Raw genomic sequence first — 27,761 nt, forward strand, 5'->3', positions numbered from 1 at the left:
AGTAAAATAAGAAACATGAGCAGGAGTAGGCCATAAGACCCCTCAACCCTGCTCCGCCATTCCATAAGATAATGGCTGATTTTCAACCTCAACTCCACTTTCCCGCCCGATCCCCATATCCCTTGATTCCCTTAGAGTCCAAAAATCTATCGATCTCAGTGTTCAAAAGACTCAACAACTGAGTATCCACTGCCCTCTGGGGTAGAGAATTCCAAATATTCACGGCCCTCTGAGTGAAGAAATTCCTCCTCATCTGACCCCTTATCCTGAGACTATGTCCCCTAGTTCGAGATGCTCCAGCCAGGGGAAACATCCTCTCAACATCCACCCTGTCAAGCCCTCTTAGAATCTTATATGTTTCAATGAGATCACTTCATTCTTCTAAACTCCAGACAGTATAGGCCCATTCTACTCTATCCCTCCACATAGGACAAACCTCTTATCCCAGGAATCAATCTCGTGAACTTTCATTGCACTGCCTCTAAGGCATGTGCATCCTTCCTTTGGTAAGGAGACCAAAATTGCACACAGTACTCTAGGCGTGGTTTCACCAAAGCCCTGTACAATTGTAGTAAGATTTCCTTACTCTTGTACTCCAAACCCCTCGCAATAAAGGCCAAAATACCATTTGCGTTCCTAATTGCTTGCTGTACCTGCATGTTAACTTTCTGTGTTTCTTTTACAAGGACACGCAAATCCTTCTGAATACCAACATTTAGTAGTTTCTCACCATTTAAAAAATATTCTGTTTTTCTACTTTTCCGACCAAAATGAATAACCTCACATTTCCCCACATTATACTCCAGCTGCCACCTTCTTGCCCACTCACTTAACCTGTCGCTATCCCTTTGCATCCTCCTCACAGTTTACTTTCCCACCTAGCTTTGTATTGTCAGCAAACTTGGATACATTACACTCTGTCCCTTCATCTAAGTCATTAGTTTGGATTGTAAATAGCTGAGGCCCAAGCACCGATCCCTGCGGCACCCTACTAGTCACCTGCCAACCCGAAAATGATCCATTTATTCCTACTCTGTTTTCTGTCCGCTAACCAATTAATCCATGGTAACATATTACCTCCAATCCCATGAGCTATTATCTTGTGTAATAACCTCTTATGTGGTACCTTATCGAATGCCTTTTGAAAATCCAAATATACTACATCCACTGGTTCCCCCTTATTTACCCTGCCAGTTACACCCTCAAAAAACGAACAGATTTGTCAAATACGATTTCCCTTTTAACACACACGTGTGCCATTAGTCTAGCTTTTTGGTGAAAGCAGCTTGCTTCTCCCAGAGCAGTTCCCTTGTTTCCCAACTCAGCAATTTGGCAGTCAGTATATTACACTGGCTCACCAGCCTACTTCCAGAATTTTAGCATTCACTTAGTCAATAGAAATACAAACTACTCCAGATAATTCAGTCATTTTTGTGCTACATTTCTATTAAACAAATTAGAAAGTTTAGTTGTAGGAGGTGTTGTATTACCCCCTCCTGGGAACAGTGAGGCGGTCCCCTTTGTAAGGGGACAGCATTAAACAAAGCTGGTCATAAATCATTGGAGGTCCAGGCCATAACCCCATTCTGAACCCCCTGGGAATTTAACACTAAAAATTTGAATGATCATAATTTTAAATTCAGTAGACTGTAATCAGAGTCTCTACCTTCTTAGTTCAATACCATGTAAAATGCAATTTTAAAAGGAATACATTAAGTTTATTTTAAAGCCTGGGCATACTTAATTAGGTTCTATCCAACAAAATCAGTTATACAGCAACAATCTACTTTTCTAAATTTAAAAACCAAACCAGTACAATTATGTTACTTTTAACTAGTCCCATTAGAAACATCTTGAGGATGAAAATCAGATATGTGAAGGACACGGATATGTGAAGTTCCAGCCTGCACTGGAAATTCCTGTAGGGCCTTGTAAGAGTCAGAGGGGAAGGAAGTTCCTGTGACCTTGATCTTAGAGAAAGTCAACGTATCTTCAGAGGCCAGCATGCCCATTGGGAAGAAGCATACTGGCCTCCTCAACATCGGTTGTGAGGCCCACCATGGGGGTTCAGAATAGGATTACGGCCAGGACCTCCAATGATTTATGACCAGCTTTGTTTAATGCTGTCCCCTTACAAAGGGGACCGCCTCACTGTTCCCAGGAGGGGGTAACACAACACCTCCTACCCTGGACCAGGGCATTTTGTGGCATTCTGAGACAGGTAGGCACTAGGCACACCGTACTGGCGTGAGAATCCACATTAAGTGAAGTGACGTCCCACTGATCCAGCATATTCCAGCGGGTTCAGTGGCAGAGGTCATCGGTGGGCTCAATCCCAGTGCAATTATGGAGATTGCTGCCCTGAGGAATTTCTGGCCCTACCTCGTTAAATATGCACAACTGCTTTTAACCATTTTTCCAGTCACTTATGCCAAAAAAATAAAAATACCCTCACCATCATACAGGATTTTGATGAGTGACAATGTGCTGCTTGAAACTGTGATTTATATAAGATAATTGGTTCCCTTACTCATGCCTAACAGACTCCAATAGATACATCAGCTTACCAAAGGCACTTGTACTTCCTTAGACCTGTCTTGAGGCAAATCATTTTCTTTGGCTGAAAAGTGCAACAAATTAATTAATGGTAGAATGCTCAGAATTATTTGCAAAGAAACAAAGTGAATCTGTTGTGAGCATTTTTTAGCCTTTCCTGACAGTCATTCCAAACCTGGAAGTTGCTAAAACCCAGATTCCAATGATATTGCCTTCAGTGACTACCAGGAGGAAAAGCATCCAGCAAAGGAGACAGAGGGGCATTCTGGGAGAAGTCGGCTCAGTCACCTTCTGGAGGGGGAGGGTGAACAGCCAGTTTGTCGTGGTGCATATAGGTACCAACGATGTAGGTAAAAAACGGGATGAGGTCCTACAAGCTGAATTTAGTGAGTTAGGAGTTAAACTAAAAAGTAGGACCTCAAAGGTAGTAATCTCAGGATTGCTACCAGTGCCACGGGCTAGTCAGAGTAGGAATGACAGGATAGCTAGGATGAATACGTGGCTTGAGAGATGGTGCAAGAGGGAGGGATTCAAATTCCTGGGCCATTCGAACTGGTTCTGGGGGAGGTGGGACCAGTACAAATTGGACGGTCTGCATCTGGGCAGGACTGGAACCAATGTCCTAGGGGGAGTGTTTGCTACTGCTGTTGGGGAGGGTTTAAACTAATGTGGCAGGGGGATGGGAACCGATGCAGGGAGTCAGTGGGAAGTAAAGTGGTGACAGAAACAAAAGGCAGTAAGGGAGAGTGTACAAAACATGACCGGACAGATGGTCTGAGAAAGCAGGGCAAAGACCAAGGGAAGTCTAGATTAAACTGCATTTATTTCAATGCAAGAAGTCTGATGGGCAAGGCAGATGAACTCCGGGCATGGATGGGTACATGGGACTGGGATGTTATAGCTATTACTGAAACATGGCTAAGGGAGGGGCAGGACTGGCAGCTCAATGTTCCAGGGTACAGATGCTATAGGAAAGATAGAGCAGGAGGTAAGAGAGGAGGGGGAGTTGCGTTCTTGATTAGGGAGAACATCACGGCAGTAGTGAGAGGGGATATATCCGAGGGTTCGCCCACTGAGTCCATATGGGTAGAACTGAAAAATAAGAAGGGAGAGATCACTTTGATAGGATTGTACTACAGACCCCCAAATAGTCAATGGGAAATTGAGGAGCAAATATGTAAGGAGATTACAGACAGCTGCAAGAAAAATAGGGTGGTAATAGTAGGGGACTTTAACTTTCCCAACATTGACTGGGACAGCCATAGCATTAGGGGCTTGGATGGAGAGAAATTTGTTGAGTGTATTCAGGAGGAATTTCTCATTCAGTATGTGGATGGCCCGACTAGAGAGGGGGCAAAACTTGACCTCCTCTTGGGAAATAAGGAAGGGCAGGTGACAGAAGTGTTAGTGAGGGATCACTTTGGGACCAGTGATCATAATTCCATTAGTTTTAAGATAGCTATGGAGAATGATAGGTCTGGCCCAAAAGTTAAAATTCTAAATTGGGGAAAGGCCAATTTTGATGGTATTAGACAGGAACTTTCAGAAGTTGATTGGTAGAGTCTGTTGGCAGGCAAAGGGACGTCTGGTAAGTGGGAGGCTTTCAAAAGTGTGTTAACCAGGGTTCAGGGTAAGCACATTCCTTATAAAGTGAAGGGCAAGGCTGGTAGAGGTAGGGAGATTGTGGCCCTAGTCAAAAAGAAGAAGGAGGCATATGACATGCATAGACAGCTGGGATCAAGTGGATCCCCTGAAGAGTATAGAGATTGCCGGAGTAGAGTTAAGAGAGAAATCAGGAGGGCAAAAAGGGGACATGAGATTGCTTTGGCAGATAAGGCAAAGGAGAATCCAAAGAGCTTCTACAAGTACATAAAGGGCAAAAGAGTAACTAGGGAGAGAGTAGGGCCTCTTAAGGATCAACAAGGTCATCTATGTGCGGAACCACAAGAGATGGGTGAGAACCTGAATGAATATTTCACGTCGGTATTTACGGTTGAGAAAGGCATGGATGTTAGGGAACTTGGGGAAATAAATAGTGATGTCTTGAGGAGTGTACATATTACAGAGAGGGAGGTGCTGGAAGTCTTAACGCGCATCAAGGTAGATAAATCTCCGGGACCTGATGAAATGTATCCCAGGACGTTATGGGAGGTTAGGGAGGAAATTGCGGGTCCCCTAGCAGAGATATTTGAATCATCGACAGCTACAGGTGAGGTGCCTGAAGATTGGAGGGTAGCAAATGTTGTGCCTTTGTTTAAGAAGGGCGGCAGGGAAAAGCCTGGGAGCTACAGACCGGTGAGCCTGACATCTGTAGTGGGTAAGTTGTTAGAGGGTATTCTGAGGGACAGGATCTACAGGCATTTGGAGAGGCAGGGACTAATTAGGAACAGTCAGCATGGTTTTGTGAGAGGAAAATCATGTCTCACGAATTTGATTTGAGTTTTTTGAAGGGGTAACCAAGAAGATAGATGAGGGCTGTGCAGTAGACGTGGTCTACATGGACTTCAGCAAAGCCTTTGACAAGGTACCGCATGGTAGGTTGTTACATAAGGTTAAATCTCACGGGATCCAAGGTGAGGTAGCCAAATGGATACAAAATTGGCTTGACGACAGAAGACAGAGGGTGGTTGTAGAGGGTTGTTTTTCAGACTGGAGGCCTGTGACCAGCGGTGTGCCTCAGGGATCGGTGCTGGGTCCGCTGTTATTTGTTATTTATATTAATGATTTGGATGAGAATTTAGGAGGAATGGTTAGTAAGTTTGCAGATGACACCAAGATTGGTGGCTGTGGACAGTGAAGAAGGTTATCTAGGATTGCAACGGGATCTTGATAAATTGGGCCAGTGGGCCGATGAATGGCAGATGGAGTTTAATTTAGATAAATGTGAGGTGATGCATTTTGGTAGATCGAATCAGACCAGGACCTACTCCGTTAATGGTAGGGCGTTGGGGAGAGTTATAGAACAAAGAGATCTAGGAGTACAGGTTCATAGCTCCTTGAAAGTGGAGTCACAGGTGGATAGGGTGGTGAAGAAGGCATTCGGCATGCTTGGTTTCATTGGTCAGAACATTGAATACAGGAGTTGGGATGTCTTGTTGAAGTTGTACAAGACATTAGTAAGGCCACACTTGGAATACTGTGTACAGTTCTGGTCACCCTATTATAGAAAGGATATTATTAAAACTAGAAAGAGTGCAGAAAAGATTTACTAGGATGCTACCGGGACTTGATGGTTTGACTTATAGGGAGAGGTTAGATAGACTGGGACTTCTTTCCCTGGAGAGTAGGAGGTTAAGGGGTGATCTTATAGAAGTCTATAAAATAATGAGGGGCATAGATAAGGTAGATAGTCAAAATCTTTTCCCAAAGGTAGGGGAGTCTATAACGAGGGGACATAGATTTAAGGTGAGAGGGGAGAGATACAAAAGGGTCCAGAGGGGCAATTTTTTCACTCAAAGGGTGGTGAGTGTCTGGAACGAGCTGCCAGAGGCAGTAGTAGAGGCAGGTACAATTTTGTCTTTTAAAAAGCATTTGGACAGTTACATGGGTAAGATGGGTATAGAGGGATATGGGCCAAGTGCAGGCAATTGGGACTAGCTTAGTGGTATAAACTGGGCGACATGGACATGTTGGGCCAAAGGGCCTGTTTCCATGTTGTAAACTTCTATGATTCTATGATTCTAACACTGAGGAATTTACTTCTGAGTATGAAGGGGTCAGGATCTAGGTGACTGTTGTGGTTTAAGAGCATGAGCTGAAAGGTGAGAATTCACTACCAAACCCCCAAAAAATGTGTTTCACTAACAGCATAATAGAGGTAGCAGAGGCAAACAGAGCAGGATCTTGCTGAAATTCAACAGCACACCCATTAAGAACTGGAGTCAGAAAAGCTTGCTATGTAGTAAAAGTAGGAGTGAAGAGTAGTTTATCAACAGAAGGAAGTCACAAGGAGAGAAGAATATGTTGGAGGGTTGAAAGTATAAGGAAAGGAGAAAGCTGAAGAACAGTGAGCAAAGAAAAAAATGTTAGTCATAAACACAAAAGTGCACAGTGGAATCTAGGAAGATAAACATAAAATTATCAAGACTGAAATGAAAGTCTGAGATGAAGAAACAGAAAAATCTAAACAAATCAACCAACCACCTACAGGAATGAACTGAACATTTTTGAAATATTGTTACACAAAGCCATAAACTACAAAACATCCATTATACCACCAACAGCAGGGGTGGGGGGAGGCCTTTGGGTTAAAGCTTAAGTAAGTGAACTTTGTTTAAGAAATGTTCCTACAGAATTTTTTTTCTGATCAGTCCAAATGTATTGAGTTATTACATTCTTTCTTCATATACGGTCAATCTTCCTTCATCTAAATATAGTGTAACTCATTATATATCAATAGCTTAATCAGAAATAGCTTGCAAGGATTTGGATGGGGAAGTTCTTGACAAACTTCAACTTCTTTTGTGCGTATATGAGACAAATGAAATTAAAATACTGAGAAGAACCAAAGAAATACAATGAAGGGAACAGAATTAGCATGGGGAAAATGAATATGGGGAAGTTACAATTGATTCATCACTTTCAATGTGGAGAAGCAATTAAATGAGCAAATAGAACGTTGGATTATGCAGTTATACCGGTTAAACCACAATTCTGGTTGCCCCCCTTCAAAAATGACATACATGCATTGGTGAGGAGACATAAAAGAGTGACAAGAACGATCCCAGTTGCAAAGCTATGATGAAAGATTAAGGTCTACAGTCAGGCCAGTGGGCCAAAAAGACAAATGAAACCTAGTGAATAGTAAATTTAAAATCAGATCTTAGAAATAAATTTCTTTAAAGGTTGGTAAATATGTGAAACAATCTTAAGTGTTAAGGTAGTACAGTGAAAAACATTAGGAGAGTTTGAAATGCAGTTAGTGCTTGGTTGAGTAAGTTGGAGTACTGGAAGGATAAGTTCACTAGGCCTGGGAACAAGGAACACAAGTAAGTCTTTCAGCCTATCCAGCCAACTCTGCTATTTTGTTAGCCATGGCAGCTGTTTCTTTTTAATCCCAATCCCCTGCCTTTCTCTATTTCCTTATACACCATATTTCCAAGTAGGCATCTATGTCCCTTTTGAACATCTCAATTGATTTTGCATCTTTGGACTCCTGGGGCAGGGAGTTCGACATTTCCAAAATCCTTTATTTCAATATGGTCTTCATGAATTTTCTTTTGATTAGCTGAGCTCGAATTCTAAAATTAATATCCCCTTGCTCTGGATTCCCCTACTAAAAGGAAGAGTTGTTCCCTATTTGCCTGTAAAATAATGACAAGAATTGAAATACCTCAATCAAATCACTCCTTAAAAGGATGACAAAACATTTTTTAAAATAGCAAATGGACCTGATAATCTGTGCATTTGGTAAAAAATAATATAAAAATTAACAGCACTAAGCAGCATTTGGTGGATTACATAAAGCATTATTTTGACCCAGTTTCTAAGGCTGAAATTGATTTCACAGCTCACCTTTACATATAATGACTGTTGGAGTTAACGACGGCGGTGTTGCTAATGAACTAGTCCAAGACATGTCAGGATCCACCTCAACTCCAAGGCTTTCCGCAATCTGCTTTGATGTGACCTATTAAGAAATAAGGTTTGCAATATTTTTCTTTAAAACAAAACAAAAAAAAAACAAAAATAAAACTGAATGAATCCTTACCTCGGATGATACTGGAGGGGTGAAAAATGAACATCCATCACCTGGAAGAAAATATATATTTTTTATAATGAACATTTTTGTTCCTTAGTATAAATGTAATTTATATTTTGCAGAGAATTGTAACAAAGTATGATTCAGTTCATCAGTTGTTAATTTGCCTGAATGAAGAGATACACATTTTACTCCCAGTTGTCAGACTTAATCTTTCTAATTAATCTAATATTACTTTGATAGTTGTGTGGGTGGAGAAATGAAACGTTTTACTGGTCAACATTTTGAAGTGCCAAGAGCATCTGGACAAGTTATTGCTGGTTTACTATAGGAAATCACATTGAAGTTACACCCACCTTGGATAGAATAAGTATGCTGTGGAGTCCTGCATGTATTGTGCAAGAGAGCAGGGCTAGAATGATTTAAAAAAAAATAAAGAATTAGCTTCAGGATTTTTTTTGCTGGATTTGTATGCCGTATTCCTAGTGTCATGAGGAGAACTGATTTACGAAGCATTTTCTTTCCCTCTTCCATGCAGATTTGATCACTAATATGTACAGTATCTCCTTTTTTCAGGAGGAAGGGATGTTAAATGTGTGGGACTAACTCTCAAAAAACTTGAGGTGCATTTTTTATGTGCAATACATACCTTAGAATTTGTTGGGATTAAGTGTAAGCACATCACCTCTCAAAGCTGGCAGTTTTAGACTAGATCCCAGAACTGAAATAAAGCTCAGTGACCTGCATTTTTGACATACCAACTTAGGATCATACTAATGTTATAAATGCTAATGCTAATGTTATAAACATTGCTAATGTTATAAATGAAAAATTGAGACAGGAACCCAACAATTCTTCAGTTTAATACAGAAATGTACAGTGTCCTTTAACTGATGTTGTTCCCCCCATCACAACTTAAAATAATTATCAACATTTTCTATTCAGTCTCAAAGGGTGCTAATATGGTATTCTCACTCTCCTTGGAAAAACAAGAGCTTCAGTTATTTAGGCAATAATGATCCTCTGTGCAGAAAATAAAATTTTATATTTTACGAGTAAAGCTTTAAAGTTACTTTCGCTTTTTTCCCTAAAATCTAGCACTGATAAACATGCCTCAAGTTACTTTAGAGGTTTAACTCCACCCCACATACTGTGAATCACTTTGTGCATTCAGTCATTGAGCCAAGTCTTGGGTAATGGTTCCACTATGTAAATTGCATATTACAATACAGCTATTTCAGCATGATTAATAACTTTCCCTACTGCTATCAGAAGTGCAGTAATGTAAATGAACAGTTCTGTTATTTGCAGTGGTTTTATCAGGTTCCAACAGAGATGAAAATTGACTTTTTTTTCCTGACCAAACATGAGCATGTCCAATTGGTGTGATTTCCACACAACTGAATTTGTTGCCACCAGTACTATGAAATCTATGGCACTGCAAGCTACAATGTATTACAGAATTGCTTCTACATGTAACAGTTCTGTAACATAAATGGAGTAATAAAATGTCAAGATTTCATGCAAACCATTTAGTTTCAATCCAAGGTTATGCTAAACAAAAAGCTGTTAATAAGGATGTACAAAGTGGACTTTAAGTTCCAGATGATGGCAAGGCAATTTGTAACTCCAACACATCAAACTCTCCACAAAGCAAGCTCCCCAACTCAGCTCTGTTGCTGACTAAAGCATCAAACAGAAACAGAAGTAGAAGCACAGTAAAGAATGAATGGTCTGAAAAGTGAGTGATTTGAACAACATTTCCAGAGCCCAACGCCAAGTAAATTCCAGCTAAAGCTCAGCCGCACCATGCTCAGACTTACAAAACAATACTTCCCAAAAGGAATGAAGAACACAAGTTATTTACTCCTTCACAGAATATGGGAATCATTAACTTTACAATAAGCATCATACAATTTACATCAATAAATAATGATCAAAATCTGTCTGAGATGACTTTTTGGTTCCCCATCCTTTTCATAATAATCTTAAAGCAGCCGTGTTCTCAATTCTAGTCTGCAGTTTGGTTAAGACTTTGTAGCAGTGAAGAACAAGGATACCTTCCAGTTGTTCACTAGTCTTCCTTTTGTGAAAATTGTAGTTATAAATTGTACTAATAATTATAATTCATACAATATGCCTTATTTTTTTAATCCCATCCAGGCAAAATATGTGAGAATGTGTAGCAAAATTGGTAGCAATCTTTTCAAAGAATGAAAGCCCTATATGGTAGGTAATTTTCTCCAAATACCACTAGGCTAAGAATCACAAATTTACAGTGCAGAAACTGGCCTTTTGGCCCTTTGAGTCTACGCCTGTGTTTTCCCCCAACATGAGCCACCTAGTTTAATCACACTCTCTTGCTCACACCCTACACCCTTTAATATTCCTTTTTTTGAGCATCTATGTAAAAGTACCCTTTTAAAAGTACTTATGAACTCTGCTTCTACGATGGTTTGTGGCAGATAATTTCACATTCTAACCACTCTGTGTAAAGACATTTTTTCTAACCTCCCCTTTAATTCTTTGTGATTACCTTAAATTTGTGCCCTCTTGTCATATTCTCACCAACCAACAGAAACAATCCATCATTTCATCTTATCATAACTCTTCATAATCATAACCGTTCATGATCTTTAAGACCTTCATCAGGTTACCCTTTAATTTTCTCTAGTGAAAAAAGCCCAACTTCTTTAGTCCTTCATAACTGCAACCATTCAACCCTCCTAACATCCTAGTGAATCTACAGTACACAGTTTCCATTTTTTATATCTTTCCTATGATTGAGTACCCAAAATGGTGTACAATATTCCAACTATGACCTAACTAAGATCTTGTACAAGTTCAAATTTATCTTTTGCATACTGTGCCTCTAGGTACAAAACCAAGGATTCAATTTGTCCTTTTATGGCCTTTTCTACTTGTGCTACAACCTTTAATGACCTGTATAACTGCACACCTAGGTTCCCCTGCTCCTTTAATCCATTTCAACACCTAGCATTTAAGCTGTATTTCCTGTTTCTTAATTCCAATTTATTACTTCTCATTTCAACTCCATCTCTTATCTGCCCCTCCTGCAAGCCTATGCCCCATGTCAAATTGGTTGAAACACTATTTGCCTTTTAGAAAACCATGCTGACTGACCCTAATTAGCTCATATGTCTCCAAGTACATAGGAATTTCATCCTACATTATAGCTTGTAATAGTTTAGCTACAAATGAAGACAAAATAGTCTATAATTTCCTGGCTTATCCCAACCTCCTTTTTTGAAAAGGGATGTCACATTTGCCACACTCCAGTCCTCTGGCAAAATTTCCCTTTCCACAGAATTTTGGAAAATTTTAGTCACAGCTTCCACTATTTCTTCTCCAGTTTCCCTCAGGACCCTTAGATATAAACCATTAGATCCTGGTGATTTGCCTCTTATTTTGAGCAACTTCTTTGATACCATATAACCTTCACTAAATGTTCTACACTAACCTCTGATGTTCTACAATTGCAATATTCACATCACCTATGAAAACTTAGGCAAAGTACTTATTTAGTATCTCTGCTATTTCCTCACTCTCCACCACAAGCTTGGCTCCTTCATCTCTTGGCAAACCTACTCCTTCCATGTCTATCCTTTTACAACTAATATGCTTATAAAATGATTTTTGATCGCCCTTGATGCTTATTGTTATTTTTCTCTTAACCTTTTTTTATGTTCTTATTTTTTTGTGCTCACCCAAGTGAAGGATGTTAGTAGGGGCAATGGAACGCCTCCTATTTTATGCACCCAGTGTCAGCATCAAGCACTCCCCAAGTCAGGCATAGCACAGCCAGATGCAAAGTAATGCTCCCTCTATTCTGGCCCAACATGTGTGGGCCCCAACCTCAGAAGGCCACCCTCTACAGTGAGACATTTTTTCCTTTTCCCACACCACCCATTTTGTGACCTTAGTGAAACTGCCAATTAATGCTGAAATAAGGACAGCTTTGTGCTGTAGACCCATGCCAACCAGGAATTGAATTGAAAGCAAAATACTGCGGATGCTGGAAATCTGAAATAAAAACAGAAAATGCTGGAAATACTCAGCAAGTCAGGCGGCATCTGTGGAGAAAGAAACAGAGTTAACGTTTCAGGTCGATGAATCTTTGTCAGAACTGAATTGAATTAAGCCTGCCTAAATTCATTTCACATAGGACCCTTACAGCCAGCAAACAGTGGAGACGTTCATCCTATCAGTCTGACTTGGATTTGATTCCAAATTGCAGAAGGGACCGTACCACCTAATTCCCTTCCCTTTTCGATTTTCTAATCTTTTTTGTAACTATTCTATACATTCATTATATTTGTCTAGCTTTTGTTTCTATTCTCTCTCCTGTAAATGCTAAATGCTTCTTTTTTAAAAAAAAAGTTTCAAATTTGATTTAATCACCCAATCCATCTACAGAACCACCCCCCACCCCCAGTCTTTGACAGTCCTTTTTTTCCCTTACTGGAATGTACTTTATTTGTAGCCTTTCCATCTTCTGTTTAAACAGTTCTAAATAGTGATTTACAGTTTTATTTGCCAAATTCTCTTTCCATTTGATCTAGGAGATGTCCCTTTGTATCGCTACAATTTGTTTTTTGGTATGTAACTCTGTCCTCCACTTTTCTTTTTAAGTGTAAGATGCCAGTAGAGAACTGCTACTTGCTCAAACAGAAGCATGGGAACAGATTGTCTAACCAGGAAATTAAAAAAAATAAATTCCACTTAAAACTGAATGAGACTATCAATTTAACCAACAAAAATCTCCCACCTCTAATTAAGGAAAGAAGAAAGAAAATGGAAGATATTCCACAAGTGACATCATTCAAAAAGGTGCTACCCATGTGACACTACCACTATGCTGTACAAAATAATTCCAGAGGGGGTACCACAGCTCTTCTTTCAGAAGAACATACAAATTACATAAATCCCTTTTATCAAAATTGTGTAGTTAAAATAACCACTTGGAGGTGCATGATACCCTGAGCATAACCCCATTGAAGGACAGAGTCTCTATCATATAGGACCATCTACATTTGCATTCTCCACAAACCAAAAGTTTTATAACACAGTAGTGCCCAGTCAATAAAGTATCTTACAGCAACAAGAACAGTAGTGCAGAGTGCTGGAAGCATGGGGTGGTAGGATATGGGTTTGCATCCACAGCACCCCTCTCTTTGCTTATTACCTGGTCATTTCTTTCATTGCTGTTTGTGCGACCTCACTGTGTTCAAACTGGCAGCTGCATTTCCATACATTACAAAAGTGACTACTTCAAAAGTACTTAATTTAAAAGACACTATATAAATGCAACTTCTTTCTTTCTTAGGATGTGTACATATTTAACATTGCATTGGTTCAAGTTTTGACTGCCCCATCTTATCTTGGCTATTCTGGTGAGGTCTTCAAACATCTTCCAGTATTGAGTAGCTATGTTGGATTTGTTGGAGTTGGCACTTACAGTCAAGGTCACCTCCTTCCACTGGGCCTGTATGATATTCTTTATGGGCCTCCTTCCCTCAGTCCAAAAAGGCTCGTCGCTAATTTGCTGAATTTCAGCTGGTAACCCCTCAACTAGAGAGCGTTAAAAATTTGGGAGCTCAGTGCTGGATTTTCCATCCCCCTCTGCCCTCAGAAGCAAGCTCCCAACAGATGGGGCAAATAGCACTAGAAGTCCCATCTCAACAAGCTGACTCTTGAAAAATAGGATGGGGTCACACCAGCAGGTGGAAGTCCAGTCCTAATATATTTCTGGCAGTAAACTTACCCAGGAAGAAAATCCAGCTCAGAGTGCCTTGCACTAAAATAAAGAGAAAGAGAAGAATTGAACATACCTTTTCATCAAAGAAATATCAAAGGTTGGACTCGAGGTTCCATGTTCGCTTGCCTTGTACGGAGGTCTAGTTTCTTGTATCATAGTAGAATAAGTACCATTTTCTGCTAAATGCAAATTCACATCAATTGTCTTGTTACATAGCTGTAAAATTAGAATTTCATTCATACTCACATTAAAGTTGAGATCAGTGTTATTCTTAGCCTTGCAATATGTTAGCACTGACTTAACATTAGAATGATATGGTTGCTGTATATTGATATTCCAAAGTGACTGGATTCAGGCTCACTTCCACATTTCCCCAGTGAGTTCCTACATTCCACCATTTATTAGGCAGAGGTGCCAAGCATAAGGCTGGCATATCCCTACTGGGGGAGGGGGGGTGGGGGGGAAGAGGAAAAAAGAAAACTGGATAGTAAACCATGCAAGATAGCTCTCACACATTTCCTAGAAGACAATTACAGTGCAATGTTGTCAAGGAGGGGGTCATCTGTCTACCTGCTTAGCTCATGAAGTCAGTATGGTATAGTTAGAGGTACAGTAATACTCTTCATTAATAAAATGCGGGGGGGGGGGGGGGCGGAGAACACAAGTTAAATTTTAAAAGAGCAAAATATTTATGGTACTTTATGAAGATTTGTGGGAGATTTTGTGAGGAAAAAAAAAACTACTCCCAATAGTGTGATTTTGCTCCAAGTTAAAATGTTTTACTGTGCTGTGGAATGGTGGGAAAACAGGATATTCAATGGGAAAAGCTGAGTCACACCAGGTCACCTTTCTTCACTTATCAGATGTATTGCAATAAGATATCTGGTTCTGATGGTATCCATCACACCAGCCTCAAGATGTGCAATCTCTTAAGAAAATTGATTCTCGTTATCCTTCAAACTACTGCCTTATTATTAGTATATTCTAAGATTATGGAATCTATTTGCTTTCAAATTACCTAGAAGGTTCTGGCCTAATCTGTGATTGCCAGTATGATTTTTTGCATTGCTGTTCAACTGGTGACATTAATGTTTATCACAACTTCCAAATCTCCTCTGGAGCTCTGTTCTTGAACACTTTGGTGAATCATTTGTCATTGCCTTAGACGTCCCCAAAGTCTTGGCTGGGCCTGGGACTGCACTTCTAAATAAATTACGATATGGTCTCCCACCAGAACCATATTCATTGTCATTTATTTTCCCTTCAAATTGCTCTACTGCTGGTGTAGTTGGCAGCTAATGCCTGGACTTTTCTTCCATTAATTTGGGAGTTCCTACTGCTCTGTCCTTTCCCCCATCCCCCTCTCTATTCCTTATTCACAAAATTACTTTGGTCATTCATCACCAATCCTATCCACTTGTTTGCTGGTGTTTCTAGTCTACGTTCATAAAATTATGGTGATGCAAGGCACACACTGGGATAAAAAAAAAGGTTAATTTCAAGTTAAATGACAACTGTGGGACAAAGAGACATAGGTACAAACTGATAACAGACAGTTAGATGCTCTGATGGGGGAGGAAACAGAACCACAAATTTCTGTGGAAGGACAAGCTACATGGATAGAATGGCCTACCTCATTTATCTTTATGAACTTCCTTCAGATTGTATGTCCTTAGTGCTCACAACTTCCAAATCTCCATGCCCCTCAACAGGCAATGAAGATCGTGTTTCAATTCTTCAAAGATATTATTTCTCACAGGTCTAACCAAGCTACCACCTCTTATCGTTGATGGCACAATCTTTAGCCCTTCTTCATCTCTTAGCCTCATTATGACCGTATGGAACACCCATTTCTTCTCCATTGCTTGATTTCCTCTTTCATACCAAATACTCCTTTTCTTCCTCAATATCCCTTAACTCTTTATGAAGTCCAACTCTTTATGAAGTCCAAGTTTGTTCAAGACTTGAATTTGGCTCTTCTCGATCGAGCATCTCGTTTCTTCTAAATTTCAAATATTCCACATGCTCCTCCTCGTCCCCAAATTTTCACTCTGCAATAAGTCTAAATTCCAAGTCTCCTGCTGTAACTCATTCTTGTTCAGAATTTTAAAATGGTGAAACTCTTTACCTAGCTCAGTCTTTCCCTCCTCCTACAATCCTCTAGTTTTTGAAACCCAAGTTCGGCATCATCTAATCACTACTTTCTGATTTACCTTGTCCTTTCATCTCTTTCAACCTTAGTTGTGTTGTGCATTATGGAGTTTGGCCCTTCACCTTAGTTTCTAAACTAAAAAAAATAATCCAACACTGCCAGAGGTGTAGGACCAAACTGCTTTTCTGCCATTTAAGCTATTTAATAATATGCAGCAAAATAAGTTAGTCTGGCACCACATTCCTACTTAACTTATTACATAGAATTATATAGAATGTACAGCACAGAAACAGGTCATTTGGCCCAACAGGTCCATGCTGGTGTTTATGTTCCACACATGCCTCCTTCCTCCATATTTCATCAAACCCTATCAGCATATCCTTCCATTCCTTGCTCCCTCATCTAGCTTCCCCTTAAATGCATCTATGCTAGTCGCCTCAACTACTCCTTGTGGTTGCGAGTTCCAAATTCTAACCGCTCTCTGGGTAAAGAAGTTTCTCCTGAATTCCCTATTAGACTAGTGACTATCGTATATTTATGACCCCTAGTTCTGGTGGAAACATCTTCTCTACGTCTATCCTATCAAACCCTTTCATAATCTTGAAGACCTCTATCAAGTCATCCATCAGTCTTCTCTTTTCTAGAGAAAAGAGGTCCAACTTGTCCAATCTTTCCTGACAGATATAACCTTTCAGTTCTGGTATCATCCTAGTAAATCTTTTTTGCACCTTCTCCAGTGCCTCTATACCCTTTTTATAATATGAAGACCAGAACTCTTCACAGTACTCCAAATGTGGTCTAATCAAGGTTCTACACAAGTTTAACATAAAGTCGCTGCTTTTTAATTCTATTCCTCTAGAAATGAACCCCAGTGCTTGGTTTGCTTTGTTTAATGGCCTTATTAACCTGGTCGCTACTTTTAGTGATTTGTGTATCTGTACCCCCAGATCCCTCTGCTCCTCACCCATTTAGACTCTTATTTTCCCAAGGAAAATATGGACTCCTTATTCTTCCTACCAAAATGTAATACCTCACACTTACCTGGTTGGTGCTGGGACCATTGCTTTTCTTGATATATATTAATGACTTGGACTTGGGTATACAGGGCACAATTTCAAAATTTGCAGATGACACGAAACTTGGAAGGATAGTGATAGACTTCAAGAGGATATAGACAGGCTGGTGGCATGGGCAGACACGTGGCAGATGAAATTTAACGCAGAAAAACATGAAGTGATACAGTTCGGTAAGAAGAACGAGGAGAGGCAATATAAACTAGAGGGCACAATTCTAAAAGGGGTACAGGAACAGAGATCTGGGGGCATATGTGCACAAATCGTTGAAGGTGGTAGGGCAGGTTGAGAAAGCAGTTAAAAAAGCATACGGGATCCTGGGCCTTATAAACAAAGGCATAGAGTACAAAAGTAAGGAAGTCATGATGAACCTTTATAAAATACTGGTTTGGCCACAACTGGAGTGTTGTGTCCAGTTCTGGGCACTGCACTTTAGGAGAGATGTGAAGGCCTTAGAGAGGGTGCAGAAGAGATTTACTAGAATGATTCCAGGGATGAGGGACTTTAGTTACGTGGGTAGACTGGAGAAGCTGGAGTTGGTTCTCCTTGGAACAGAGAAGGTTGCGAGTATTCAAAATCATGGAGGGTCTAGACAGAGTAGATATAGAGAAACTGTTCCCATTGGCCGTTGGCGGAAGGGTCAAGAACCAGAGGGCATAGATTTAGGTGATTGGCAAAAGAACCAAAGGTGACATGAGGAAAAACTTTTTTTACACAGCGAGTGGTTAGGATCTGGAACGCACTGCCTAAGTGGAGGCAGATTCAATCATGGCCTTCAACAGGGAACTGGATAAGTACTTGAAAGTAAAAAAAATGCAGGGCTATGAGGATAGGGCGGGGGAGTGGGACGAGCTGGATTGCTCTAGCATAGAGCCAGCACGGACTCAATGGGCTGAATGGCATCCTTCCGTGCTGTAACCTTTCTATGATTCTATCTATATTGAAATTCATTTGCCAATTACACACCCATTCTGCAAGTTTATTAATGTCTTCTTGCATTTTGACGCAAACCAAATCTGGTGTTGAATGCAAATTTTGAAATTATAATTCTGATTCCCAAGTCCAAATCGTTTATGCAAATGGTGAACAACAGTGGTCCCAGCACCGATCCTTGTGAAACACCACTTCCCACCATTTGCCAGTCTGAGTAACTACCTTTAACTCCTACTCTGTTTTCCGTTTTGTAGCCAGCTTGCTATCCATTCTACTTGTCCCGAGTCCACACACTCTTATCTTAGTCATGAGTCTACTATGTGGTAACTTATCGAAGGCCTTTTGAAAATCCAAATATATTACGTCTACAGCGTTACCCTTATCTACCCTTTCTGATACTTCTTCAAAGAATTCAATAAGATTGGTCAAGGATAACCTTCCCTTTTGAAATCCATGCTGACTATTCTTTATTATATTTTTGGTTTCTAAATGCTTTTCTATTACATCTTTGAATAAGGATTCCATTATCTTTCTAACCACCGACATTAAGCTAATTGGTCTATAGTTCCCTGGATTTGTTCCAGCTCCCTTTTTAAATATCGGAATCACATTAGCTGTCTGCCAGTCCTCTGGCACTGTTTCCTTTTCTAATGAATTTTTAGATATATGTATGTAATAGTGCCTCTGTTATCTCTTCCCTAACTTAATATGTGCAGATACAATCCATCCAGACCAGGGGTTTTATCCTCTCTAAGTTTGATTAGTTTAACAATTATCTATCTTAAATATCTTTTTTGATCTCTTCTTCTAATGTCATGCCCACCTTGTTAGTCTTCCTGGTAAATGCTGAGGCAAAGTAATTATTTAATATTTCTGCCATTTCAGTATCACTACCTGTGAGTTTTTCTTGTGTATCCTTTAGTGGCCCTATCCCTATTCTGATTCTTCTTTTATTATTTATGCATCTGTAGAATACTTCACTGTTTCTTTTTATATTGCTTGATAGTTTAATTTTGTAGTTTCTCTTTGCCTTCCTAATTGCTTTTTTGACTTCTTTCCTAACCTTTTCTGATTCCCTTTTGTCATCCTCTCCTTTGTTGTCTATGTACTTAGTGTATGCCTTTTTCTTTAGTTTCAATTTTGCCTTATTTATCCATGGTGTGTCATTACTGGCTAGTTTGTTCTTGCCTTTTAGTGGAATATATTTCTCCTGGACTCTGCTGATCACTGTTTTAATTGTTTCCCGCTGCTGTTTTATTTCTTTGACACTAATTTTTTTCCAGTTTATTTTCCCTAGTCCCAGTCTCATCCCTTTAAAATCTGCTTTTTTCCAATTTATTACTTCGGTCTGTCTAACATGTGTCCTTCTCAATCGTTATCTTAAACCTTATTATGTTGTGATCGCTACTGCCTAGATGTGCCCCTATGCTTACTTCTCTTATCTGTTCTGGTTCATTTTCCATTACTAGATCCAGCAGTGCTTCCTCTCTTGTTGGGCCTTTTACATACTGGGTAAGAAGAGTCCCGCACACATTGTAAAAACTCCATTCCCTCTACCCCTTTACCCACCTCGTCTTGCCAGTTTATTTGGAGGTAGTTAAAATCTCCCATGATTATTATTCTATGTCTTTTACTCATTTCGCATATTTGCTTACATACTTCTTCCTCCACCTCCTTTCCACTATTAGGTGGTCTGTCGTATACCCCTATTAGCGTGATTGATCTCTTAGCTTTTATTTCAATCCACATGAATTCTGTTTCCATCCTTCTGTTAGTTATGTCTCTTTTTTCTACTGCCATTATGTTATCTCTAATTAGTACAGCTACTCCACCTCCCTTCTTCCTTCGCTATTCTTTCTGGTTATGTTATAGCCTGCAATATTTAGTTGCCAGTCCTGTTCTTTATGTAGCCTTGTTTCAGTTATTCTTACTACATCTGGTTCCTCGCTAGGGATTATTGCCTCCAGTTCCGTTTTATTTTGAACACTGTGTACATTGCTGTACAGGCAGTTTAATTCATCTTTAATAGTTGTTCCTTTACTTTATTTTTAAAAGGTCCTTTTATACTTCTGTTTTATAATTATTTGTTTCTTGACCATTTATATTATATTTATTCCTTACCCTGGTCTGACCTTCACACTCATTCTTTTTAATCTTTAGGCTTTTGTTATTGCTACCAGATCCCTCCCCCCATCTTGCTAGTTTAAAGTCTTATCCACTGCCCTATTTATTCTTTCCGCTGGGACACTGTTCCCATTCCGGTTCAGGTGGAGCCTGTCCCAGTAGTACAGCTCCTTCCTGTCCCAATACTGGTGCCAGTGTCCCATGAAAAGGAACTCCTCCTTCCCACACCACTCTTTCAGTCACGCATTCACCTTTCTGATATGCCTATCCCTAAGTCAATTAGCACATGGCTCAGGTAGTAATCCTGAGATTAACAGCTGTGAGGTCCTGCTTTTTAAATTTAATTCCTAGCTTGATATTCCCTGAGCAGTACCTCCTCCTTGTTCTTCCTTATGTTATTGACACCAATATGGACCACAACAACTGGAACCTTCCCCCCCTCCCTTTCCAAGTTCCTCTGCAGTTGCTCCGAGACGTCCTTTACCCTCACACCAGGTAGGCAACACACCCTCCTGGACTCTCGGTCGCGACTGCAGAGGCACTATCTAGCCCCCTGATTATACAATCACTATGCTGCATCACAAAATGCCACACTTAACATACAGGTTTTGAAAGCCCCAAAAATCACAAATCTCAGGATACTTAAAGCTCAGGTACAAACATTATATATACACTGGATTTTTGCAGAGATTTGATGACTTACCTCTTTTCAACCTAGTTTGGTTATTCCTTTTTTCTGGTGTGGATACTGAGGTGGTTATTGAAGTCAGACCACTGAAGATTAATGGAGTACAATCTAACTGGCTATATAAAGTCTGTTTCTGCCATGGTGTTTTGAAATAATCATTATTGTAACTAGATGTAAAGCAACGGGCATCATCTCTAGGCTGTTTAGGCTGGTTAGAAGATGCTGACAAAGTAAGTTCTTCAAACCAATTTGGATATAATGTCCCCAAATCTGCAACAATGGACAAAAAGTGTTTTTTAAAAAAAAACAAGGATACAAATGCAATATTCCCTGATATTACCTTATTTAAATTAAAGTAGTTAAGGCACAAAAGTAGAAGTACAGAACAAACAATAATCTTGTGACATGCATGTAACAGGTTTTACCTATGTAATGCAGTTCAACAAAGTGGCAACATCACAACAGCAACTTTAAGGTATCTGTTAGTAAAGTTTTGAGTTCCTCACCTTTTTGACAGAGGGCTATAAAATCAAACATCGCCCTCTTTAAATTCTGTTCTTTCATCTCATTCAATAATGCAACCTCAACAGAACGCGACTCCTAGCAGATCAGGTCATTAAAACTGGAATCCAGTTTAATTCAGCCATTCCTGTGAAAACTGAAAATAATATTTAAGTTTCCAGAATGATTTATTCATGTCAGAAAATACTTGAACCACCCAAAAAATTACTAGTTTTGTCGGTACTTGCCAACTCATCATAAAGATGGTGAATAGTGACTATAGCTCAATTGCTCCAATTTATATTCTCCCAAAAAGATTTTAACTAGACTAACCTAGTATCTATCACGGAGGTAAAATTTTACTTGGCTGTCAAAAACAAATGTTTAGCATTGATTGAAACCATAACAATGCAGACCAGAGATCAACCATTGAGGAAAATAGGCAGGCAAAAGCATGCAAGCAAGACAAGGTCATAGTCACACAGGATGTTTGTTAACTTTGATTGAGGTGGCCTTGGCGCTGTGACTGAGATGAAAACTGAATTGGAGGGTCACAAATAACGTGTGCTGGGAGAGGTAAGGGCCTATTTGGGTTGAGAACGCACACCCAAGAACGATCAAAAGAAAGGATAAATTGAAGATGGGGCAGTAGTTAGAAAAAAGCAGAGGTTGAAGGCAGTTTTTTTTTGTGAAGACAGTAGCTTTGAAAGGATGGGGACAAAATTAGCAAGAAAATTATGATATTGCCAAACATGGGGCCAAGAAGGGGAAATTGAATAATTAGTAGCTGATGTGGAAATAGGTAGTGAGTTTCACAGAGATGCAGACAGGGGAGAAACTGCAGAGTGCAGTGACCTGAACTAGGAGCAGAGCTAGGTTTAGAGGGAGTCATTAAAGAATACTATGCAAGATGGCCTCAATTTTGGACATAAACTCTTATGAGTGTACATGGGGGAGAGGTCAAATGAAGTAGTTTGTGAAGAGACGGAGTTTGAGGTTGTTCATGCTCTGCAGGATGATCTTGGAAAATTAGAAGTTGGCCACCGTGAGTGAATCAAGCCAGCCATATTCCACATCCATTCTAGGCCAAGGCCAACATACAATACCATGGAAGGTGTTATACTGGGGTCCAGTAGGGGGTTTGGAAAGTGGTGGGAACAAGAGTGAAAATAAGGCAGTTGTAGAGCATAGTGACAGAGGGGTTGATGCCATTACATTTGAGGCAGAGTTAGAGGATAAGAGAGTGAAAGGAGGCTTTAAGGCAGATACAACGGGTGTATGGGTAGATGGCCTTTCTCTGCATTAACTTGCAAGAGGAAAGAGATGAGCAAGCTAACAGAAACAGCTCTGCTGTGATTGAGTTGGCACGGCCATACGTGATTACTAATTAGGGAAGAGTTTCTTCTCTAAAGTTTGTGTTTTGGGAGTTTATGTGGAGCATAAGGCTCAGGCAAGAGTGGGGAAATCAAAGCAGAGGCACCGTGGGAGAACCTCCACCACACAGACTGCAGCGGTTCAAGGCAGCGGCTCACCACTACCTTCTCAAGGGCAATTAGGGATGGGCAATAAATGCTGGCCTTGCCAACGACGCCCACATCCCATGAACGAATAAAAAAAGCGAGTTCAAGTGAAGGAATGAAGTCACCACAGATTAGTTGCTCAGTGTAAAGACTGTGAGGACAAAAGGGAGGAGATTTCAGTAATGTCTGATAAACAATGACTTGAAGCAGAGGTGGGAAGGGTGATAGTGAGCTCTTTGAACTTGAAGACAGTGCCAGGGTAATATGGGTAAATGAGCTGAAGCAATACCTAGTGATGAGTTACACACTGCAGCTTGAGAAGGAAATGTGGTAGAATCTGTAATTGGACAGAAGCAGCCTCAGTGAAAGGGAAGCTGTCAAGTTTTGATCAAGCACAAGATATCAATGACCTTAACCAAGGTGGCACTGTAGATGAGGATAGCCTTGTTTGCAAAAGAGCAAACACTTTACAAGGCAATGCACAGGCAAAGCAACAAGAGACTCACTAGGGGTAGGGGTTTAGAGGAAGCATGGGAAGAGTCGCTGTACAGAGATCGGAGATGTGGGGAGGAAGTTCAATAAGTTGACCTCCACGAAAGGTGGTAAACAGGGTACGCACCGGGAGAGCAAGACAGCGGAAGATCCTCAAGTTAGATCAAAATGTGTCAATGGGTCTGCCCTAGCGAGACAACAGCCTGGCGGTACAGCAGGATAGGAGGCGGGTATGGCACGATACATCAGAAAAGGAGCATGAGATGCAGTTAACGGGGAGAGGGGGCAGGAGATATGGGTCAGGATTTTTGCATTTAGGTGCTTGCCAGCCCCCGATTAAGTGACAATTGTAAACAATTTTACAACACCAAGTTATAGTCCAGCAATTTTATTTTAAATTCACAAGCTTTCGGAGATTTTCTCCTTCCTCAGGTAAATGTTTCAAGATCTACTCCTCAGAATCAGTTTCTTTCTTGGACACACGAATCTCCATCAAAGACGGGCACCTCAGCACCTCACTCTACCGCAAGCCCACGGACAACCTCACGATGCTCCACTTTTCCAGCTTCCACCCTAACCACGTCAAAGAGGCCATCCCCTATGGACAGGCCCTGCGAATACACAGGGTCTGCTCAGACGAGGAGGAACGCGATGGACACCTACAGACGCTGAAAGACGCCCTAGTAAGAACGGGATATGACGCTCGACTCATCGATCGACAGTTTCGACGGGCCACAGCAAAAAATCGCATAGACCTCCTCAGGAGACTAACACGGGACGCAACCAACAGAGTACCCTTTGTCGTCCAGTACTTCCCCGGAGCGGAGAAACTACGCCATGTTCTCCGCAGCCTTCAACATGTCATCAATGAGGACAAACACCTCGCTATGGCCATCCCCACACCTCCACTACTCGCCTTTAAACAGCCACCCAACCTCAAACAGACCATCGTTCGCAGCAAACTACCCAGCTTTCAAGAGAACAGCGTCCACGACGCCACACAACCCTGCCACGGTAACCTCTGCAAGACATGCCAGATCATCGACACAGATACCACCATCACACGAGATGACACCACCCACCAGGTGCATGGTTCATACTCCTGTGACTCGGCCAACGTTGTCTACCTCATACGTTGCAGGAAAGGATGCCCCAGAGCATGGTACATTGGCGAGACCATGCAGACGCTGCGACAACGGATGAACGGACACCGCGCAACAATCGCCAAACAGGAGGGTTCCCTCCCAGTCGGGGAACACTTCAGCAGTCATGGACATTCATCCACCGACCTTCGGGTAAGCGTACTCCAAGGCGGCCTTCGAGACACACGACAACGCAAAATCGTCGAGCAGAAATTGATAGCCAAGTTCCGCACCCATGAGGACGGCCTCAACCGGGATCTTGGGTTCATGTCACGCTACACGTTACCCCACCAGCGAACAAATGTTATCTGTTTTTAATATAATGGGTCATTTGCTGGCTCTCTCTGCCTTCCGGATGTTTCTGCCTCTCTCTGTGTTTTTTTTTCTCTGTTTTTTTTCCCTGTTTGTTTTTTTGTTGAATGTGTATTCGGGGGTTCTGCAGATGACACCTCTCTGTCTGAACACGGTGATTGCCTTGGCAACGGGCAGTTGCAGGGGCAGTCTGTAAACACCATGTATTATTCAATATGTATAAATGCGTAGGCTTCAAGGAGATCTTGAAACATTTACCTGAGGAAGGAGAAAATCTCCGAAAGCTTGTGAATTTAAAATAAAATTGCTGGACTATAACTTGGTGTTGTAAAATTGTTTACAATTGTCAACCCCAGTCCATCACCGGCATCTCCACATCCCGATTAAGTGAATAAGTAGAACATGGCTCTAAAAGTGGAAAACGACGGATATAGGGTAGAAACGGAATGTCGGGCCCGGAGCAGCAGCCAATATGCGCTCACAAGTGATCAGGATCAGTTACAATGTCTTCGTACTGACGAGCTCTTGTTAAAGGTCACGGAGGATTTGAAGTTCTTCAAATAGCTGCTATTCGTGTTTGGCCTCCATCTGCAGGCCGTGCAGTGAGAAACTTGAGTGACAGGGCAAAGCCCCACCCACCGGCTCTCCTCAGGTCCACCCACCAACAGGCGGCAGCGGCGGCAACTAACTCGGACCCGCTGACAAACCCAGAAAAACAGGCCGACAAACCTGTGGCGAACTAGAGCATCTGCCCCCGCCCCCGAGCTTTTCACCCGGTTTAAATCGCGATACCGAAACAAATCCATCCCCAAACCGCGGAGAAACTATTCACCTCGGTAGCTACTCCTAGCACGGGGCCAGGACTCCACTCCGTACCGTATAATAAACGGTATAATTCCTTAGGATCCCGAATGGTTCCAGCTCAACCTCAACCGTCGAGCTGGACTTTTCTCCACATTCGCCACCGCGAGCTTCTTCGGTTTCGCGCGCTCAACACACAGTCACGCAACGCCAAAGATCATTGGTCGATCAACCCGACACTCTCGGCCACTCGGAGCTGCCGTTTCTTCCGTGGGCGGGGATATTGTGACGTCAGCGGCAACCCGGTCATTTTAATTGTAAACAATTTTACAACACCAAGTTATAGTCCAGCAATTTTATTTTAAATTCACAAGCTTTCGGAGGCTTCCTCCTTCGTCAGGTAAATGTTCAGGAGCTCCTGAACATTTACCTGACGAAGGAGGAAGCCTCCGAAAGCTTGTGAATTTAAAATAAAATTGCTGGACTATAACTTGGTGTTGTAAAATTGTTTACAATTGTCAACCCCAGTCCATCACCGGCATCTCCACATCATGACGGTCATTTTAAAACCTTCTACCGAACAAGTGACGGGTTTCAAAAAAAAAGAGTAAAGTTGCACATTTTTTAAAAATTAGGCCCCCCTTTTATAAGAAGGGGGGCGTGGGGTGTGCTTAAATACTAAAAACCAAATAAAACGAAACCAGGTATCAAATTAAAATTTTATTTTCCCCGTTCAGGATGCACTCCAGCCCCTGCGGTGCCCACCGGTCGCGGAAAGCCTCAAGCGTACTGGCAGACACCGCGTGCTCCATCTCCAGGGCCACCCGGGCGCGGAGCAACCCGCGAAAGAGAGGCAGACAGGCCGAGCGACTGCCCCCACGGACCGCGAGCATCCTGGACCTGTGGATAAAAGTTGCACATTCCTATCATGTATTCATGTGCAGGCATACAATTTAAGTCAGCTCATGCACTGAATGGCATTTGACTAGTTTAGTTTAAAAACAGCAAATGGCATTTTTACAGAGGATGGAACTGTCCAATTTGTTAAAGCTCCTCATCAGTTCATCACTTCGTTTGAACACTTTTGCAATCCTGCAACCCTCTGGCGCTGACCCCATATCAATGGAGGATTTGAAGACTGTGGCTAGAACCTCTGCAATTTCTATCCTTACTTCCCTCAGTAACCTAGGATGCATCCCATCTGGACCGGATGACTTTTCGACTTTGAGTACTGCCAATCTTTTGGACTATAACCTGGTGTTGTAAGACTCCTTACATTTGTCCACCCCAGTCCATCACTGGAATCTCCACATCATGCCTATTTTTATCCTATCCAATATCGTTACTACCTCCTCCTTCACTGCTACATTGGCAGCATCCTCTTCTCCAATGAAGATCGATGCAAAGTATTTATTTAGTTCCTCTGTCTCCATAAAAAGACCTCCTTTTTGGTCCTTAATTGGCCCCACCCTTCCTGTGACTATCCCTTTACTATTTATGTGTTTATAAAGGACTTTTGAATTCTCTTTTATGTTAGCTGCTAATGTATTCTCATACTCCCTCTTTGCCCCTCTTATTCCCTTTTTTAGATCTCCTCTGTACTTTCTGAATATAGCTTGGTTCTCTACTGTATTATGAAACATACATTTGTCATAAGCCTCCTTTGTCTGTTTCATTTTAATCTCTATATCTGTTAAGCAGCAGGATGCTGTAAAATTAGGAACTAAGGAAAAAAACACTGGAGAATTCCTTTCCCTAAACATCTCTGCCTCTCTATCTCCTCCTTTAAGATGCTCCTTAAAACCCATCTCTTTGACCAAGCTTTTGGTCACCTGTCCTAACATCTCCTTATGTGGTTATGTGGCTCTGTGTCAAATTTTGTTTGATAATGCTCCTGTGAAGCACCTTGGGACCTTTTACTATGTTAAAGGTGCTATATAAATGCAAGCAGTTGTTGATATTCAAAAATACCATACGATGCCAAGAG

The 27,761-nt window shown here is 41.2% G+C and overlaps 1 protein-coding gene across 1 annotated transcript in view; it reads right to left on the bottom strand.

The window, feature by feature from the left end:
• Positions 1-25,966, bottom strand: part of brca2 (BRCA2 DNA repair associated) — a 117,507-nt gene extending 91,541 nt beyond the window's left edge. The window contains 8 exon segments of the mRNA XM_067985964.1: positions 2,568-2,620; positions 8,071-8,185; positions 8,267-8,307; positions 8,614-8,669; positions 14,110-14,215; positions 21,022-21,276; positions 21,513-21,664; positions 25,806-25,966. Coding sequence (XP_067842065.1) covers positions 2,568-2,620; positions 8,071-8,185; positions 8,267-8,307; positions 8,614-8,669; positions 14,110-14,215; positions 21,022-21,276; positions 21,513-21,570 — 684 coding nt within the window. The 5' untranslated portion in view covers positions 21,571-21,664; positions 25,806-25,966.
• Positions 25,967-27,761: the final 1,795 nt, after the last annotated feature.

The sequence above is a fragment of the Heptranchias perlo genome, chromosome 6 (genome assembly GCF_035084215.1).
Source record: "Heptranchias perlo isolate sHepPer1 chromosome 6, sHepPer1.hap1, whole genome shotgun sequence".
NCBI classification, from domain to species: Eukaryota; Metazoa; Chordata; class Chondrichthyes; order Hexanchiformes; family Hexanchidae; genus Heptranchias; species Heptranchias perlo.